At 41.6% G+C, this 20275-nt stretch overlaps 1 protein-coding gene across 1 annotated transcript in view; it reads left to right on the top strand.

The window, feature by feature from the left end:
- Positions 1–7233: 7233 nt before the first annotated feature.
- onecut3a (one cut homeobox 3a) overlaps positions 7234–20275 on the top strand; it is a 35761-nt gene continuing 22719 nt past the window's right edge. The window contains exon 1 of the mRNA XM_060940626.1: positions 7234–8260. Coding sequence (XP_060796609.1) covers positions 7234–8260 — 1027 coding nt within the window. The remainder of the gene's footprint in view (positions 8261–20275) is intronic.

The raw sequence follows: 20275 nt of genomic DNA, 5'->3' as shown, positions 1-20275 counted from the left end.
GTAAACAAAGTTCGCTTGTCCCCCAGGACAAGTGTAGCAATGGTTGTTAACCTAAGTGTGACGTCAGTGCAAGGGGTCTATATCTCAAGGCTAACTTAGGACTGTAGCTAAAGTATCAAAAGACACTTTGTCTTCTCTAATCACTATAAAAATAACATTTTGAAAATTTATACCTAACAAAGTCTTATTATATGCAATGTGAATTGCCATTTTTTCTACTTTTCAAAATCAAAAATTGGAAAACATGAAGTCAACAGAAAACAGCTATTTTCTTGAGTCCAACACCTCACCTGGTGTTGGAGACATAAAGCGTGACATCTTACCCCGCTCTCCCCTATAACAGAGACATGAGCGTCGAAGGAAGCATAATTCATTTATGGATTTTTTTTTTGAAAGCCACACAATAATCAAGTATAGGAAATGGCTACACCTGCCAGCCAAGGCGTAGCTGATGATCTTCAAAAGGGACTGCAGGACTTACATGAAAAAAGACATTATAGCTACTGTGAAGAGTAAGCTTAAAGAAATGAGAGTAAACGGAGAAAAGAGAAGTGTGTGTAAAGCGTATATAAAGGAGCAAATTATGAGCTCTTTTTCAATAAGAGAATAGCATCATTATTTCATTACCAGTTGATCATGTCATCCATCGTGATTTGAGAATAAGAGAAGCAGAAGATTTTTCCAGCCGGGTTCAAAAACATCTGCAGCTATTCAGTCTGATCAGTCTGATCTGCAAACATTCACCAGCATGAAATATCACTGCGTAGGCTAAGCATAATGGAAAAAAGTAAACAAAGTATTATTATTATTATTATTATTATTATTATTATTAAATAATAATAATAATAATTTTATCCCACCAATAATATTAATTGTTTTCAGGGTAGTAGAGATCAAGGCAGCGTTTAAAAAATGATCGCCTCACAAAGAATAGTTAATGGTAGAATGAGTATTAAATTGAACACTCTCTTTGTTTAGGTCCACCAGTGAATATTGTCTTAATCTTAAAATATTAAAACCGATTGCATTTTTTTGTAGAATCACAAGATAAATAGCTTTATTCCACTGAACACTGTCGTTTATAGCCTGTAAAAATAAGTTCAAGTTAATAAATTTAATTGACATTAATACACATCGCACTATATATATATATATATATATATATATATATATATATATATAGTGTGTGTGTGTGTGTGTGTGTGTGTGTGTGTGTGTGTGTGTAATTTCTTTTGCGACTCAGTTTAGCTAACTCTCAGAATTATTTTTGATTCTTTGTGTGAATATAACAAATAAACATAAAACATGAATCGTTGATGCCATTTCCAAAACTATCAGAATGCTGATATATTGATCAGGCCGAGATGGTTGCCATTTCTTTTAAAGAGCAACATCAAATACAGAGGAGATCTGAAAATGAACTATCCGAATTCTAAAACACGTAGACATGTATGTTTGTTTGATGATGATTGCTACTGGCATTAAAAACTGCAGACGGGTGACAAATTAAGGGAAACCGATCATCGCGCCACCAGAATAGCTTCAGCAGCTTCAGTGTGCAAATTCGACACGATTTTCATCGTTTTCATCCTCATCCAACCATCCAGTGAGTCTTCGTGCCCTGGTGGATGTGGGAGTTGTCACAGACTACTCTCATCAGGATAGAAATATTTCATCGCGGTATTGATTGAATCCTCCCTCCAGTCTATATGCCTTAAAGATTAGCAATGCGTGACATGTAAAATCCAAATTTCATGGTTTTACTATATATTAAATATTTTGCTTTAAATATTAACTATTTAAAAGTTACACATTTCTTAACATTTCATTTTAATTTAAGACCTAGGCTACAGCCTGTGTATGCAGTTAATGGACCTTGCAATAGGCTATAGGTCAGGTCTGACACAAAGCATCGCAAGTCCATAGCCAAACAATCGATTCATAGACGAATTCATAGAGGCAAATTCTGTACGTGGATCAGAGACTGAAACAGGCTCTGTAGATAGTATACTCATACTGGTCATACCTCATGCTGGTCTCTTATTGCACTCGGTATGACAGCTTCAGACTGGCTTTTGTATACAAAGCATAGCTATTTCCGGTGGTATAAAAATCTTTGCTCGTTCATTTGTTTATGCATGAAGCTGTGTATCTGTAAAAACAGTATGCAACTGTATCAATAAATTTAACAGTGCCAAGGAACGTCAGGGCACATTTTCTGCATGTTCTTTATGTACTCAAGCTGGTAGGGCCCTTATTATTATTTACCCCTGGATGACCTGTTTATCTTCATTAAAATGCTTTTCGAGGAGTGACCAAATAGATGGCACTAGGTGACAGTTGCCACCCTAGAAATAAATCTGCCACACCAATGCTTCTTCAACCCTGACTTCAAAGCAAATCTTAGAGATCTGGAATCTAGAAATCTTAGAATCACACAATTCATTCAGACTTAATAAATCATTTCCAGTATCATGTTTACCTACACCACCATCATTGCCATGTTGTATAAAGAGCAATACCCACAACACTACATTGTATTTAGGCTAAAAAGAAACGATGAAGGTATTACAGGTGCTGTTGTCTGCTCATTTGTTGTGCACCATAAGCACATTTTTTTTTAAAAAAGTAGGTTTGTATATGACTGCACCAAGGTATGTAGTTACCTGACTAAACACACCCACATATGCTTGTTGATTATTGATTTATGTTATAATAACCTCCACCCTGGCATGCAGTCCTTATTCCAGTTCATCCTAAAGGTGTTCAGTGAGGTCGAGGACACTCTGTGCAAGCCACTTGAGTTCTTCCACACCAACCTTCGAGCTGTCTTTATGGAGCTCGATTTGTGTACAGTGGTGCTGGAACAGGTTTAGGCCTCTTAGTTGCTATCTATCTAATTAGATAGATAGATAGATAGATAGATAGATAGATAGATAGATAGATAGATAGATAGATAGATAGATAGATAGAGTATTATATCAAAATGTGAACTTAATGTAGCGTTGGACGAGACGAGCCAAATAATATCACAGTTATTTTTTATTGGAATGTGAAGTAAAATGCAGAGATGAAACTACAAAACAATTATGTTAATAATAATAATAATAATAATAATAATAATAATAATAATAATAGATGGATGAGATTTAGGTTATCTGCTGTATGTGCATTTAAAAGGTAAATACCGGGATACGTTTATTTATTTATTTATTTATTTATTTTTTACAATTCTAGAATGAACATAACATTTATGTACTTTTTAGTCTATTGGCTGAATTTAATTTGATTTACATGCCTATATGTCTATAAGAATTAACATTTGATTTCAAGTTGATTGATTTCATATTTTATATTTCGAATATTTAATATATCACCATGTTTGGATTACTTTAAAATCTTCGTTGTCTAATTTGCTTTTAACTGCGCAATATATAGCCCATATAGTATATATCTGGAGAAACATTTATTTTTCACAACCGATGTAACGGTCCATTAATTGTCCAGGAGCACGGTATGATTATCTATCTATCTATCTATCTATCTATCTATCTATCTATCTATCTATCTATCTATCTATCTATCTATCTATCTATCTATCTAAGGGGAGAATGACTAATCGATGTGGGGTGAGTTTCCCCAATAACGATTAATACAGTGAATAACGAAAAACTTAAAGAAAGATGTTATGTATGAGTCAGTTTTGTGAGAGTTTCCCCCAAAAGTCTTTGCTATCAGAGATGTAACGAACGACTACTATAAGAAGCTATTTGTTTAAAGAACCGAGCCCGAGTTTAGCGAAAAGCAGCACAAGGCGAGAATCAAACAATCGATTCACAGTCCGTAGGCAAAATTAATAAATTAATCAATTATTTATGCAGGAAAAAATAGACGGATAATCAGGAATTAGAAATAGTGGACGATAGACGTCAGAGTAAACAACAGCTTTACAACAGAAATGGCGTTTGTCTGAAAGAGATAGCAAATTATACCAAGTTGGGCCTGTGCCATATTCTAAACAGCAGGGCATGCAGAAACAAAAAAGGAAGAACCGTGTTTGAGGCTATGAGGAAAATTATATTCAGAGCAATTCTTGCAAAGTAAGTGGAGGTTATAACATAGCAGACCTTCAATATCAGAACCAAATATCTTGCCCAATAAACAAATAAATTATAAAATGTTACTCTGTATTCATTAAACACTACTTAGGTTTTCTTTTGAGTGCACGGGGTTATCTTTGTTACATATTTTCTTTGTGTGACACAGTTATCTAGTTAGTCTTTGCACATTTGTATAATTTATATTGCTTTATTTTAGAATCACCTCTTCCATTTCCCGTCCAGTCCTCCTGGCCTTCTAAATTAGGCAGGAGTGTTAGTTTCCCCCCTCCGGTATTCTCCTAAGGCCTTACTGTGAGTGGATGGAAAGAGCTATGTAGACTGTAGGGCCTGTGTGAGAAACTTAGCAAAGGAAATTCACTATACAACCATTTCAGTTGGCTAAAATAAAAGGAATAGACTATACTCCCCAGCAATTTGGTCATAATTGTCTGTAAAAACAGCACACGTCACTCACATTTATTTTTTATGCCACTCACCCATACCTGCACACTTATTACGGATATGGTAGCTGCAGATGGGGTTTTAGAGTCAGGCTATAGGGAAAAGGTATATAGATTGCACAGCATTTCTCTATGATTGAATTCCCCACTGGCATAGCACTGTTAGGGCACATTTTCTGCAGGATTCTCCTGTACCCAAAGAAATAGGGTCATTATTTTACCCAGGAGGACCTTGTTGTTAATCTCTATTAGCATGTCAAAAGGGTGCCTTTGGGTGACAGCTGCCACCCTTGAAATAAACCCTGCCACCCCAATTGCCTTCTGACCTCAAATCACAGATCTCACAGATGTATTTGTCCTGTACAGTTTATTCAGACTTAAAGGGGAATTAGGTAAGACTGCTCTTTCTTTCTTTCTTTCTTTCTTTCTTTCTTTCTTTCTTTCTTTCTTTCTTTCTTTCTTTCTTTCTTTCTTTCTTTCTTTCACATTAAGTTTCTGATTGTTAGGTGTGTTTGACATGCGTGAGAATAGTTTCTTTACTCTTTGATCCCACTCCCCCAATCCTGCCCCTGTTCACGAAGCTCCGCCCCCGTGGCACAATGTCGAGAGAAAGACTACCTCTAAACACAAACAAGTTTTCCGTACCGGAAGGAGTTTTTTTTTTCTTCTTCACCGAGTTAATAAGCCTTTGCAAAGTCTACCGCTTAATCTGTTAATGTTATCATATTTTACATATCTTCCAGATTATTTGTAATATTAAAAAAAACGCCTATTGCACCTTTCATTAAACATAAAGTTGATTTACATTATCATTCTCATGCTGTATAGTGAACAAATTACAATAGGCATACGGAGTTAAAGATAAACTATAATAATAATAATAATAATAATAATAATAATAATAATAATAATAGTTGTTGTTGTTATTATTATTATTATTATTATAGTTCGTAGTTTATCTTTAACTTAATGTAAGTACTTTTAATTTGAGTACTCTTCATATAAAATTATTTTTAAAACAGGTAATAATAATAATAATAATAATAATAATAATAATAATAATAATAATAATAATTTCTTCGTGAAGAACTGTCGGATCACGTTACTCGTTAATTTTACGACCAAGTTTACAGGCTACTTTAATTACGGAAGGTTTCGGGAAACGCTCGTTTATTAAAGAATACGAAGATAAGACATTTCGGGAAACCATCCGTTTCTCAAAGAGCTCACAAACCTGCTGCACAGTTTAGAGCAGTTCTGGGCTGTGAGTTCACAAAAATAAAAATATAAAAATATAAAAATAAAATTAGCTCATTTTTTAAGTCGTTCAAATTCTGTAAAGCTGCTTTGCGACAATGTTTGTTGTTAAAAGCGCTGTACAAATAAACTTGACTTGACTTGACAGCAGTATAGAATATTAACAACAGCTAAAGAGATTAAAGTTACAAATTGTTTGACTAAATATTTAAAGCTATATGAATGACAGTAGGGTTCTGCCAGAACTCAATTGTAAGATCATTACTTAAGAAGTCACATTTTACTCGAATGTCTAGGCTTATTTATAAATTGAATCTTCAGTTTAGCTTGTGTAATAGACTAGTCCATATTCATTAGAAATTTCCTAAGATATGTGTCGAAATAATATAATTAAAGACTGAAAATTCGCTTTTATCTAAAAATGGATATATGATACTTGTTTAAAAAATGACGACGTAACACCAAATTTGCAGAGGCCAGTGATGTCAGTGGTAATGTAGGCGTGCAATAACACACAGCTGCCCTAGCAAGCAACAAACAAACAAACAAACAAACAAACAAATAAATAAATAAAGTTAATATTAACATACAGTATGTTAGCATACACTTTTTATATTAATTTTGTCAATACAAACGTGTTAAGGAATTTTCTTCATTTCCTTTTCCACTGATGGACTACTGTCTGACAGAGTGGTGTGGTCTGTCAGTGGTCTGACAGAGTGGATTTCTACATCTCACTGAACTGTTTGTCAAATCCCTAGTGCATAAGATGAAATAACAAGGTACTTCACAATGGTTACAATTACATGTGTCACATGTAATTGCAACCATTGTGAAGTACCTTGTTATTTCATCTTATGCACTAGGGATTTGACAAACAGTTCATTGAGATGTAGAAATCCATTAATAATTAACCGTTTAGATAAGCTATTTCAAGCTGGCGCCAGGTTTATCAGGTTAAACCGATGACCCAAGGAATCCCCAACTCAACCCTCTCACGGTGTGTGTACGTGTATGCATCCTTGTAATGTGTGCTGAAGCTCAGTGATAGAAAAAGTTAGGTTAGTTCAATGACACTGAGAAAATTTCTCATAACCTGAAAGGTGGCTCGACACCAAGCCAGACAGGTGGCGTCAGAGGCTTCGGGTGAGTTTTAATATTCACACAGACACAATCGCTGCACAATCCTGACTTCCAGTAGTACAGGCGGCACAGAAGGTAAAATAAGCGTGTACTGCTGCGAAGAAGCGTGCATCATGCTGAATTAACTGGATTCAGTACTTCGAGCTCGTTCAGGATTTATTAGCTGCAGCGTGAGACAAGAGGGACAGTGGAAGAGGAAGAGCGTGTGTGTGTGTGTGTGTGTGTGAGAGAGAGAGAGAGAGAGAGAGAGATCGGTGGGCATTTTTCAAGTCATGGAACTTAGGATGGAGAACATCGGGAACCTTCACATGGGTTCACATTCTCATCAAACGGACAATTCGATGAATTCTCCTCACACGAGACAAACGCTGTCGCACCGGAACCTGGTGCACGGCCGATCATCCACTATGGTGTCTAGCATGGCTTCGATACTCGACGGAGCTGGGGAATATCGCAGCGACCACTCGCTGTCCGCTCCTTTTCCCACAGCTATGACTATGTCCTGCGATTCTGGCATGAGCATCAGTAGCACGTACACCACTCTGTCACCGCTTCAGCATCTGCATTCAATATCTACGGTATCGGAAAAATTCGCACATCACCATCATCCGCATCCGCATCACGCGCATCACCAGCCCGCGCACCAGCGCCTGACCGCTGGAAACGTCAGCGGCAACTTCACGCTAATGCGCGACGACCGCGGCTTGGCCTCCATGGGCAACCTGTACACCCATTATCCCAAAGACGTGTCCTGCATGGCGCAGCCGCTCTCGCCGCTGTCCAGCGGTTTAGGTACTTTGCACAACGCGCAGCAGCCTCTTGGAGTTTACGGTCCTGGTCCTCACCTCTCCAATGACAAGATGATTTCGTCAGGAGACTTCGAGACTCACGCGGCAATGCTAGGTCGGGGTGATTTGGGGGGCCACGGTAGCGGAATCATGTCCACTCTGAACGGCCTACACCACCCAGGTCACTCACAGTTGCACTCTAGTGGATCTATGCTATCGGAAAGTGACAGGCACGAAGCCGGAGGCACCCACGCAGGCGGATCCAGCCAAGCAGAGGAGATCAACACGAAAGAGGTGGCACAGAGAGTAACGGTCGAACTGAAACGGTACAGCATTCCGCAGGCTATCTTCGCCCAGCGGATATTGTCTCGGTCCCAAGGTACTCTATCTGATCTCCTGCGAAATCCTAAACCGTGGAGTAAACTAAAATCCGGACGGGAGACGTTCAGGAGGATGTGGAAGTGGCTGCAAGAGCCTGAGTTCCAGCGCATGTCAGCCCTTAGACTCGCAGGTGTGTAAAGGTGCTCGTGATGACACGTTCATATCTGCAAGACGATAAAGATACAGAAACTGTAATACAGGAAATATTTTACCGACGCCAAAACTTGTCGGCCTATCCAAAAATTGTTGATTTCAGAATAGCGTTCCTTCAATTTTCCAATGCTACAAGCCTTTACTCTGTTGTGTCAACTTAAATGCTCTATATTGATTTAAAATATATTACATATACAGCCTATAAAAAGGAATGTATTCGCAAAATTGTTTAGGTGACTGCTTATTGCCTTCTAATCATCAGAATATTGGGAGATGATGGCAAACAGTCCTTAACTCCTTAAAATCAATTTGAAATTACTATATTCCTTTCTTTCTTATTTACTGAATAGAAGGAATGTGAAAAAAGCATATATTTACGAGATTACACAAAAACTCGTGCTCCACCTTTCCCACTCGATAGATCGGTGAAAAGCCACTGCTGAAATTTAAACTGTTCCTTTGCGCATTCAAAGTAGTGCGTGTAAATAACGTGTAAATAAAATTTAAAGGCTAATAAACAGTCCAATTCATAAAACTGTCGCCACTCTTAAAGCTAATAGTTCCTCGAGATGTTTTTTTTCTTTTTTCCCCTCTTTTCAACACTCCATTTAAATCAAGAAGCTGTTTATGTAGTTGATAGTCTGAGCTTCTGAGGCCAGGGGAAAGCTCCCATAATAAAGATTGGGTTATATAATCGATATAGTTTTGTTTATCTGTATTTTATTATAATCGTGAGCAGCATTTAAAACCCGAGCTTTTACTAAATTGTATTGATTATTTCCTCAATATAATATAATATAATATAATATAATATAATATAATATAATATAATATAATATAATATAATATAATATAATATAATAGTCAAGTTTATGTGTATAGCGCTTTTAACAATAAACATTGTCGCAAAGCAGCTTTACAGAATTTGAACGACTTAAAACATGACCTAATTTTGTCCCTAATCTATCCCTAATGAGCAAGCCTGTGGCGACGGTGGCAAGGAAAAACTCCCTCAGACGACATGAGGAAGAAACCTCGAGAGGAACCAGACTCAAAAGGGAACCCATCCTCATTTGGGCAAAAACAGACAGCATGACTATAACATTAACAGTTTTAACATGAAGTCAGTTTCGTTGATGTTATAAACTCTTCATTGATGGAAACTTGAGTGCAAAACTGTTCATGACAACTGCAGTCCTAAAGTTAGCAAGTCAACTGTAGTCCTCAGCCATAAAAACATGACTGTAAGTCTCCAGAGCGTCCCCCAGGTGTGACTTTCAACTGTCCACATGGGGCCGTCCTCCACAGGAGCGATGTGATAAGACTCCAACCAGACACAGGGGACCAGGATGGATCAGGCAGGTTCGAGGAGCAGAACAGGTCAAGTCAAGTCACGTTTATTTGTATAGTGCTTTTAACAATAAACATTGTCGCAAAGCAGCTTTACACAATTTGAACGACTTAAAACATGAGCTAATTTTATCCCTAATGAGCAAGCCTGACGGTGGCAAGGAAAAACTCCCTCAGACGACATGAGGAAGAAACCTCGAGAGGAACCAGACTCAAAAGGGAACCCATCCTCATTTGGACAACAACAGACAGTATGACTATAATATTAACAGTTTTAACATGAAGTCAGTTTCGTTGATGTTATAAAAAATAGAGGTCAGCTTCTCGATCCCAGGACCGACATATAACTCAGAGGGACAGATTTTTTTTTTGGGGGGGGGGGGGGGGGGGGGGGAGAGAGAGAGAGAGAAAACACAGGTTGTTAGGCAGTGTCACCTGAATAAGTAGGAACAGTATACATTTTGCACTGAGTAAGCAGGGACTCCGGCAACTAACTATGACAGCATAACCAAAAGGGGAGAGCCAGAAGGTAACAGGCATGAGGGAGCCCCGGGACATAAAGCAGCAGCCACTACACCGTCAACAAACTCGAGTGAGCAAGGGAGTGGGGACTGACAGCATCCATACATCCCAGTTTACCAAAACACTATGTCTGAGGACCCTCCAGATCTACCGTACACCTTCACCTCATAAACACCATTAACAAAAGGCTTGACTAAGCAGATATGTTTTCAGACTAGACTTAAACGCTGTGACTGTGTCTGATTCCTGAACACTACTTGGAAGGCTGTTCCATAACTGTGGGGCTTTGTAAGAAAAGGCGGTTACGGATGATGAATGGATAATGGAGCTAACCCGTCTGAGTACATTAAATTTTCATCCCATCAGCGTAGGCATCCAGTATAATTTAATTCAACTGAAAATGCAATTGAATCAACTTAAAACAACAACAATATTGCGCATTTAAGCGCAATAAATTACCTCTATTACGGAACAAATTAGGTTTGCAGGCTTGCTTGCTTTATTTGTTTGTTTGTTTGTTTGTTTGTTTGCGTATTATAATATGCGCATGTGCGCAGGTGCCGCGTGGCAAGAGGGGGACTGAGTGTGGCATCAATCAATGCATTTAAATTAGATCACTATTCCAGATTCATCACAGTCACAGAAATCAATGCCGTTGTTAATCTCAAGTAGCCTGTAAGTGCTGAATATAACGTACCGATGCGAAAAATGTTTTGCTATGGCATTAAATTAAGTTTTAGCAATTTGATGCTTAAGACAACAAGAAATAAATTTATCCCAAAATAGGCAGGACAAGACAGGCATTTAAATATTGTATTAACTCTGAAAAAACAATTCAGAGTTCGACGTCTAATCTCAGTGTATTTGGTCAGATCAATACAGCGATCAATAAGGACAGCCAGGCTATCTATCAATTATTCCAGTTCAGCTCTCTTCCCCATGAGGCTCTCCAGAGCAAACTGGATTGTGTTGTGTGATTTCTGTTCTAGTTAAAGAAAAACGGAATACATTTCGTTTTTATTTGCCCAACAGGAAATTTAAATGGAGCAAATTAAAACGTAAGAAAACAATGGCATTTATTTCAATTTTCAACGCTTGAATCAAAAAATAAATAACACCGACATATAGCATGTTTACCCAAAATAAGACTTCCAGATCTGGATTATTTAAGATTTGGAATCCCTTTTTTTTTTTCTTTTTGTGAAAACAGGCTTCGGTAAGAGCTGAAAGTGCAGTATGTCTAAATGACTGAGATGGTGTGATTATATGGAAATATCTGAGATTCAAACAATGAATCGTGAAGCAATGAATTCAGGAGAAAATATCCTTATTTAGTCAACTGCTTCCACCTAACACAGTAATGGCGTATTGTAAATGCAGGTTAATGTAAAAGGAAAAAGAAGAAGAGGAAGAGAAGAAGATCAACCTATACAGTAACATTGTTTATTAAAACGCCTGGGGCTGTCCAGGATATAGGCGCCCCCCCCCCCCCCCCTTTGGTTTTTAAGATGTTTTATTTGTCAAAGGGACGACAAGTAGGACTATTTTCACCACACACGTAAAACTAATTTTGTAGATTATGGTTTACATTGTTTGTCCTTAATATAAATTATTTACAATTAATCCAACATGTCTGTTTCATATAATCATGATAATGAATTGTTGTAGGTGTATCTCAGGAGTGTTTGTTCACACTCAGCGTCCACGTAAGCGCTGCGTATTTCAACATCGACACAAACAATAGCCACGTGAATAGGGCGATGGTAAACACCTCCACAAGGTCCAGCAGTGTTGTCCAGTCTGGCGTTGATGTGATCAATCCCTGCGCTATTCATAGTTCACTCGCCAAACCGATCGATAGGAGAGAATGACCTTTAAATAAGAGTGTAAAGAGGTCAACCGGTTGGAAGCAGCGCATCAAAGGCTTAAATTGCATTTCTTCATCTGCCTTCTAACAAAGGGAGATGTAATAGCCTCCTTTTTCTGTACTTATCAACCCTGAATTTAAGACTAATGACCCGACTCATAAACTGATTTACAAAGACCAATTAAACTGAATTTCTCTTAAATCTGGTCATACATTAACGCGAAACAATGTCATATCTCACAGTAGCAAAGGGCTTTTGGGCAATCTTTTCACTGATCAATGCGTTGAACCATGATAAAAAAAATATAATAATAATAATAATAATAATAATCATCATCATCATCATCATTGACACTGAAATAAAATAGTTAATTTTAAATGTTAAAAATGCGATGAAGATTTTGGTGAGAAATAATTTGTAATGCTTTATTTATTTGTTTGTTTGTTTGTTTGTTTGTTTGTTTGTTTGTTTGTTTGTTGGTTGGTTGGTTGGTTGGTCGGTCATAATTAGTCATGGAATACACAAGCATTAATGTCTTCCCTGTCAATCTGAATACTGTATGTTGGTACAACTCAAAAACAGGCAATTAGTTGCCTAAAAAAGTGTCACAAGTTCGCACAACTTTCAGGCTAAAGATTGGAAATGAAAATATTCTGAAAACTGTTTGAAATAGGCCTATAAATGTATTCAGGTTTTCATAAAGGAATATATAATTAATATAAATGTGTTCAGCAGGTTTTCACAGGCAAGGATCCTTTCTGAACACACATTTTTTGCACAGCAATGTACAAATACATGAGTGCACAAGACCGATAAACTAATGAAACCATCAGTGTATTTTTAGGCCACAAAATAAAGTTAACCTTTATAATCCAACAAAACTTAGGCCAATTATCTTCAAGTAGTGGTGGGTAATGGCAAAAATATGTCCATGATACACAATATCCATGTCACATTAAATACATCGATGATATGTATCACAGTATAAAGGTTTGATGATACTTTAATTTAATGTCTACACAAATCAATACTCAAAATTAAATGAGAATATGAATTAATTTTATACTTTTTGGTAATAATAATAATAATAATAATAATAATAATAATAATAATAATAATAATAACCAAACCTAACTGAGCATGCCAAACTCAGAAAACTCCATCTGACAAACACAGGCTAATGGCCACACTGATAGCCACACATCCAGCAGTTGGTGCTGCTTGGAGTTGGTCAGTGTTTGTCTGGATCAACAATGTGCAGCCACCTTAACCTAACTCTACAACCCCAAAAGCCTAACCCTAAGCCTAAAATGACTGAAATGTTGATTAGCCTAACAGTTGTTAAGATAAATCAAAGAAATTGTCAGCAAACGTGCTGAATGCTCCTGGCCTGAAACTGCTTTTGTAAAACTGCTGGGCTGTAAAACTGCGGCTCTGCAGTCAGAAAAAATGGGAAGAGATCTTTAAGCTATTTAGGAAGATTTATGAAAATTACCTGTGGCAAAATTGCCTTAATTTATGTTATTTGGTAAATATATATTTTATCATCATCATTATTTATTTATTTAATTAGGAATATGATTTAATACGGCGGCACGGTGGTGTAGTGGTTAGCGCTGTCGCCTCACAGCAAGAAGGTCCTGGGTTCGAGCCCCGGGGCCGGCGAGGGCCTTTCTGTGTGGAGTTTGCATGTTGTCCGCGTGGGTTTCCTCCGGGTGCTCCGGTTTCCCCCACAGTCCAAAGACATGCAGGTTAGGTTAACTGGTGACTCTAAATTGACCATAGGTGTGAATGGTTGTCTGTGTCTATTTGTCAACCCTGTGATGACCTGGCGACTTGTCCAGGGTGTACTCCGCCTTTCGCCCGTAGTCAGCTGGGATAGGCTCCAGCTTGCCTGCGACCCTGTAGAAGGATAAAGCGGCTAGAGATGATGAGATGAGATTTAATACTTGAATGAACAGATTTTATGATGTATTTATCACTTTAAATTTTTATTTTGGGTATAACTGATGTTCTGATACATTTCAATGTAATACATTTTAGATGTAATACGATGCAAATAATGAATAATAGTTCTTTTTATATCAGCGGCTGAACAGCTGCTTGCACATTTGCTTTTTAATCCTCTAACCCTGTCAATGGACTGACCTTTGGATAATTAGAATTATTCTGTTAACAGTAGCTACCATCTAATTAGTCCAGACAGGAATCAAGAGTGATAAACAGAATGCACAGTATTTAAATCAAAGAAAACGTAGGCTGTTGTAGCAGTTCCTGATGTGGGTTGAGCACAGAAGCACGGCAGGTGAGAGTTGATGTTTACACAAACCACTTTATTCAGCTTTTCAGCTTGCTTTCCACTCACTCACTCACTCACTCACTCACTCACTCACTCACTCACTCACTCACTCACGTGTTGTGGTCGGGGAGAGAGCCCCTTTCTCTGCTCTCTCTCTCCTTTTATGCTCCATCCCTGTAACTAACACACACACACACACACACACACACACACACACACACACACACACACACACACACACACACACACACACACACACTAATTGACAGCAGGTGGAATGACTTAGCCACTTACCTTCCCCGACCCTGCCCTCCATTCCCAGACTGCTGCTTGGCCATGCCCCCGCTGCCACATACCCCCACCGCCCGATGCAGGCCGGGGAGCCGTCCGGCTTGAAGCTGACTCCCTGCTCCCCCCAACAGGACAGGAACTACGCCACCACCATCTGTGCCCCTCGGCCTGTGGATCACCTCGAACTTCAATGGCTGGAGGGCGAGAACCAACAGGTGATCCGCGCATTGGAATCCTTCATGCGGTGGAGCCACTGGAGGGGCGCGTGGTCTGAACAGAGAGTGAAAGGGTGCCCCAGCAGGTAGTAGCAGAGGGAGAGGACTGCCCACTTGATGGCAAGACACTCCTTCTCAATTGTGCTGCACGTGTTTTCGTGCATCGACAGTTTCCGGCTGATGTACAGCATGGGGCGCTCCTTGACCTCCACCTCCTGGGACAAAACAGCCCCCAGCCCTCTGTCCGATGCATCAGTCTGCAAAATAAAGGGGAGAGAGAAGTCAGGGGAGTGTAAAAGTGGCCCTCCACACAGTGCAGTTTTTACCTCAGAGAAGGCCTGTTGGCACTGTTCCGTCCACTGGACCGGATCTGGAGCCCCCTTTTTAGTAAGATCAGTTAGCGGTCTGGTGACATCCGAGTAATTAGGTAGAAACTTATGATAATAGCCAGCCAGCCCCAAGAACCGTCTCACGTCCTTTTTGGTCTTGGACCTCGGGCAGGCCGCAATCGCTGCAATCTTGTTAATTTGGGGATGCACCTGCCCATTGCCCAAGTCGAACCCCAGATACCATACTTCCACCCGCCCAATCGCACACTTTTTTGGGTTAGCTGTGAGGCCCACTCGCCTCAGCAACTTTAAAATGGCCCTCAGGTGTTTCAAGTGCCGCGACCAATCATGACTGTAGATCTGTATGTCATCTAGATAGGTGGCCGCGTAGGCAGCAAGAAGTGGAGGACCCTGTCCATAAGCTGCTGGAACATAGCGGGCGCCCCAAAAGGGAACGTGACGAATTGGTGTAAACTAAACGGTGTGGAAAAGGCCGTTTTCTCTCAGGATAGAGGAGTCAAGGGGATCTGCCAATATCCCTTTGTTAGCTCCAGTGTCGAATAAAAGCGAGCAGCGCCTAACCGATCAAGCAACTCATCAATGCGAGGCATTGGGTATGCGTCAAATTTAGACACCGTGTTGACGTTTCTATAGTCCACACAGAACTGGACCGTGGTCTTGGGAATCAGGACCACTGGGGTGCTCCAGTCACTGTGGGACTCCTCGATTATGCCCATTTCGAGCATGGCCTTGAGTTTGTCCTGAACCACCTTTTTCTTGTGTTTGGGCAAGCGGTAAGGGCGGCTACGCACTACCTCCCCCGGGGGCGTTTCGATGTGGTGTTCTATGAGGTGGGTACGACCAGGAAGGGGCAAGAACATGTCAGAAAATTCCTTTTGCAACTTGGCTACCTCCGTGAGTTGGGCCAGTGAGAGGTGGTCTCCACAAGGCCCCAGCTCTGCCTTCTCCAGGACTACTGACGCCAACACCATAGGGACCCCCTCATTCCAGCATTTTAAAAGGTTGAGCTGGTAGATTTGCAGTGCCCCACCCCTATCCGTTCGTCTCACCTCATAGTCGACGTCCTCGACTTGCCGTGTGACCTCGAAGGGCCCTTACCACTTGGTGACTAATTTGCAGCTCGACGTGGGCAATAATATGAGCACTCTGTCTCCCAGCATGAACTCTCTAAGGTGCATGCCCCTGTCATACAGCTGGCTTTGATATTCTTGTGCCTGCCGCAAATTCTCCTGGGTTAGGTGCGTGAGGGTGTGGAGTTTTGCACGCAGGTCAAGAATGTACTGGATTTCGTTTTTACTAGGTGAAGGTCCTGCCTCCCAATTTTCTTCAATCACAGCCAGAATGCCACATGGCTTACGCCTATATAATAATTCAAAGGGAGAAAACCCCGTGTAGGCTTGGGGGACCTCTCGTACTGCGAATAACAGGGGCTCAAGCCACTTATCCCAATTATGTGCATCTTCACTTATGAATTTCCGGATTATGTTTTTGAGTGTTTGGTTAAATCACTCAACTAAGCCATCTGTTTGTGGGTGATAGACACTGGTGAGGATAGACTTAATCCCCAGTAACCCATACAGTTTGCACAGTGTGCGTGACATAAACAAAGTGCCTTGGCCTGTCAGGCTTTCTTTTGGAATCCCGACCCAGGAGATAAATCAGAAGAGCACTTCACAAAAAAAAGAGTGCTGAGATATTGTGGAGAGGCACTGCTTCCGGATATTGCGTTGCAAAGTCCACCAGAACTAAAATAAAGGGATATCCCTGAGCTGACCAATCTAATGGCCCCACGAGATCCATCCCAATTTCCTCAAACGGAGTCTCGATTAGAGGAAGAGGACGCAATGGCGCTTTTGGAGTGACCGCGGGATTTACTAATTGGCATTCACGGCATGTCGCACACCACTGACAGACATCCCTGCGAATCCCTGGCCAATAGAACTGGGCCATTATTTGGGCTAGTGTTTTGCCTTGCCCTTAGTGTCCAGCCATGGGAATAAAATGAGCTGCATGGAATACAAGTTCCCGACGGATCTTTGGGATTAACAACTGGGTTACTTGTTCATTAGTTTGAGTGTTCTGCATCACTCGGTACAATCTATCTTTAATAATAGCAAAATAAGGGAAGATCGATGCTGCACTTGGCTGAAGAGTTTGACCATCAATTACTCTCACTTGGTCAAATGCATGCCGCAGAGTCTCATCTCGTGACTGCTCTAACGGGAAATCCCCAAGGATATCCCTGAGAGACGGAGGAGGAGCGGGCTGCTCCTCACTCTGATGCGGTGTTGACGTAGATGGCTCTGTGACAGCTTCTCAAGCCAATGCCACACCGGGATCTTCCCTTGACCTACTAGTGCAGGACCCACTACGTGTTAAATATTCCATTCATTTTTTAAACCCTGGCCAATCAGTACCCAAAATCAACGAGGGGGTGAGACGAGGACTAACCGCCACCTTTACTCTATGCATTTGGCCCTGGAATAGAATATGGACAGACACTAGAGGGTAATGGTGAACATCCCCATGCACACACAACACTTTCACCACTTGTGCTCCCCCTAATGCCTCACCTTGCACTAGGTGTTGGTGAATTGAGGTATGATTACAACTGGAATCCACCAAAGCATGATATGTATCCCCTTGAATACTCACCGGTATGCAATACTTTCCGGCCTGATCGGGGGCGGTTTCTGGCATGTCAGGGATCAGGATTACAGCAACCACCTCCCTTGCGGAGCTCTGACTCTAGAGATGTTCTGGTTCCCTGCCGAGCCAACACACCGGCTCAGACTTTCCCTCTGCACTGGTGTTATGGGTGTCACTCAAATGAGGAGGAGACAACACAGACATGGAAGAGGGAGATGGAGGGTGGCCCCATGTGGACAGTTGGGGGTCGCGCCTGGAGGACACTCTGGACTTTTGCAGTGGTGCTTTTGTGGCTGGTGACTGCAGTTGACTTGCTGACTTTAGGACTGCAGTTGACTTGCTGACTTTAGGAGTGCAGTTGACTTGCTGACTTTGGGACTGCGGTTGTTGTGAACTGTTTTGTGCTTGGGTTTCCATTGGTGGGGGGTTTATAGCATCAATGAAGCTGACTTTATGTTAGGACTGTTAATGTTTAAGTCATGTTGTCTGTTGTTGCCCAAATGAGGATGGGTTTCCTTTTGAGTCTGGTTCCTCTTGAGGCTTCTTCCTCATGTCGTCTGATGGAGTTTTTCCTTGCCACCATCACCACAGGTATGCTCACTGGGGATAGATTAGGGATAAAATTAGCTCATATTTTAAGTCATTCAAATTCTGTAAAGCTGCTTTGCGACAATGTTTATTGTTAAAAGTGATATACAAATAAACTTGACTTGACTTGACTTGAGGTAGGAGGACACCACAGTTGCAACGGGCCAGCTGGGGAGGAGCTAGCTGCTATCTCCGTGGCAGGGGAATGGGGTGGAGAGGGACACAAGAGATGGGGGAAAGAGAGAGAGAGAAGAGAAGTGAGGGGAGATGCCTTGTCTGCCTGCCATCAGAGCCGCCTCCAGATGGTCCTCTGCCAGCTCGATGGCTCATTCCAGCCACGCTGGGCGATGACACTGGACCCATTCTGCCGTTCCTTCCGGAAGTCGAGAAATAAACTGTTCCAGTGCCACCAGATCGATGATCTCGTCGGCATCGTAGTTTTCCGCTCTCAGCCACTGCCACCAGGTGTCCCGGAGTTGCTGGCCAAATGCAAATGGCTGGCCAACCTCCTCCAATGCCAGCGTCCGGAAGCACTGGTGATGTTGTTCCGGGGAGCGGTTGAGCTGCTGCAGGATGGCTTTCCTCAGGTCTGCATAAATCAGTCGGCTGCCAGCAGGGAGCTGCTGTGCTGCGAGCTGTGCCTTGCCAGTCAGGAGCAGGGGGCGGCACACCGCACTCTGCTCCAGTGGCCACCCCCACACCTCGGCTGCTTGCTTGAAGAGGGCGAGGAACACTTCTGGATCATCCTGCGGTCCCATCTTCATGAGGGTAGCAGCAGCAGTGGCCGACACCCCTGCTGACATGAGCAGGTGCCAGAACGCCTGGCGATCTTCCTGTTGGGCCAGCATCAAGGCTTCGAAGCGTTGCTCCTGGTCCTCTCGGAGGGTGATCAGAGCTTGATTCTGGTTCTGCTGGGCGGTAGTGAGGGCAAGGATGAGCTCTTCAAATGGGTAGGACTCCATGGGGTGGTTCTCTTCTGTGTTCCTGGGTTTCCGCACCACTGTAGCAGTTCCTGATGTGGGTGGAGCACAGTAGCACGGCAGGCGAGAGTTGATGTTTACACAAACCACTTTATTCAGCTTTTCAGCTTGCTTTCCAGTCACTCACTCATTCATTCACTCACACATGCATTGTGGTCAGGGAGAGAGTCCCATTCTCTGCTCTCTCCTTTTATGCTCCATCCCTGTAACACACACACACACACACACACACACACACACACACACACACACACACACACACACACACACACACACACACATTAATTGACAGCAGGTGGAATGACTTAGCCACTTACCTTCCCCGACCCCGCCCTCCATTCACAGACTGCTGCTTGGCCACGCCACCGCTGCCACAGCTGTCATATGTATGCTGTCAAAATATGGTTATATTCTATAAAACTTTGTGCTACTATTTAGGTAAAGTAGGTGGGATGCCAAAGAGGTGACTTTGAAACATGATTTGGAGAATTACGTCCTCTCAGGAATAGAGGAAAGAGTATCCAGAAAGTGGGGCAAGGCAGGATTACACCCTGGATTGGATGCCAGCTCATCACAGGGCCTCACTCTCTCTTTCTGTTATGCTGATATAATTATTTGGGGCGGCATGGTGGTGTAAGTGGTTAGCATGGTCGCCTCACAGCAAGAAGGTTCTGGATTCGAGCCCAGCGGCCAGCCAGGGCTTTTCTGTGTGGAGTTTGCATGTTCTCCCCATGTCTGCGTTCCTCTGGATGCTCCAGTTTCCCCCACAGTTCAAAGACATGCAGTTAGGTTAATATAGGACAGCTTTGGGCTGAGGTGCCCTTGAGTGAGGCACCTAACTCCCAACTGCTCCCCGGGTGCTGTTAGCATGGCTGCCCAC

The sequence above is a fragment of the Neoarius graeffei genome, chromosome 15, assembly GCF_027579695.1.
Source record: "Neoarius graeffei isolate fNeoGra1 chromosome 15, fNeoGra1.pri, whole genome shotgun sequence".
NCBI classification, from domain to species: domain Eukaryota; kingdom Metazoa; phylum Chordata; class Actinopteri; order Siluriformes; family Ariidae; genus Neoarius; species Neoarius graeffei.
The sequence above is the reverse complement of the archived record's forward strand: the minus strand, read 5'-3'. Positions and strand labels throughout refer to the sequence as shown.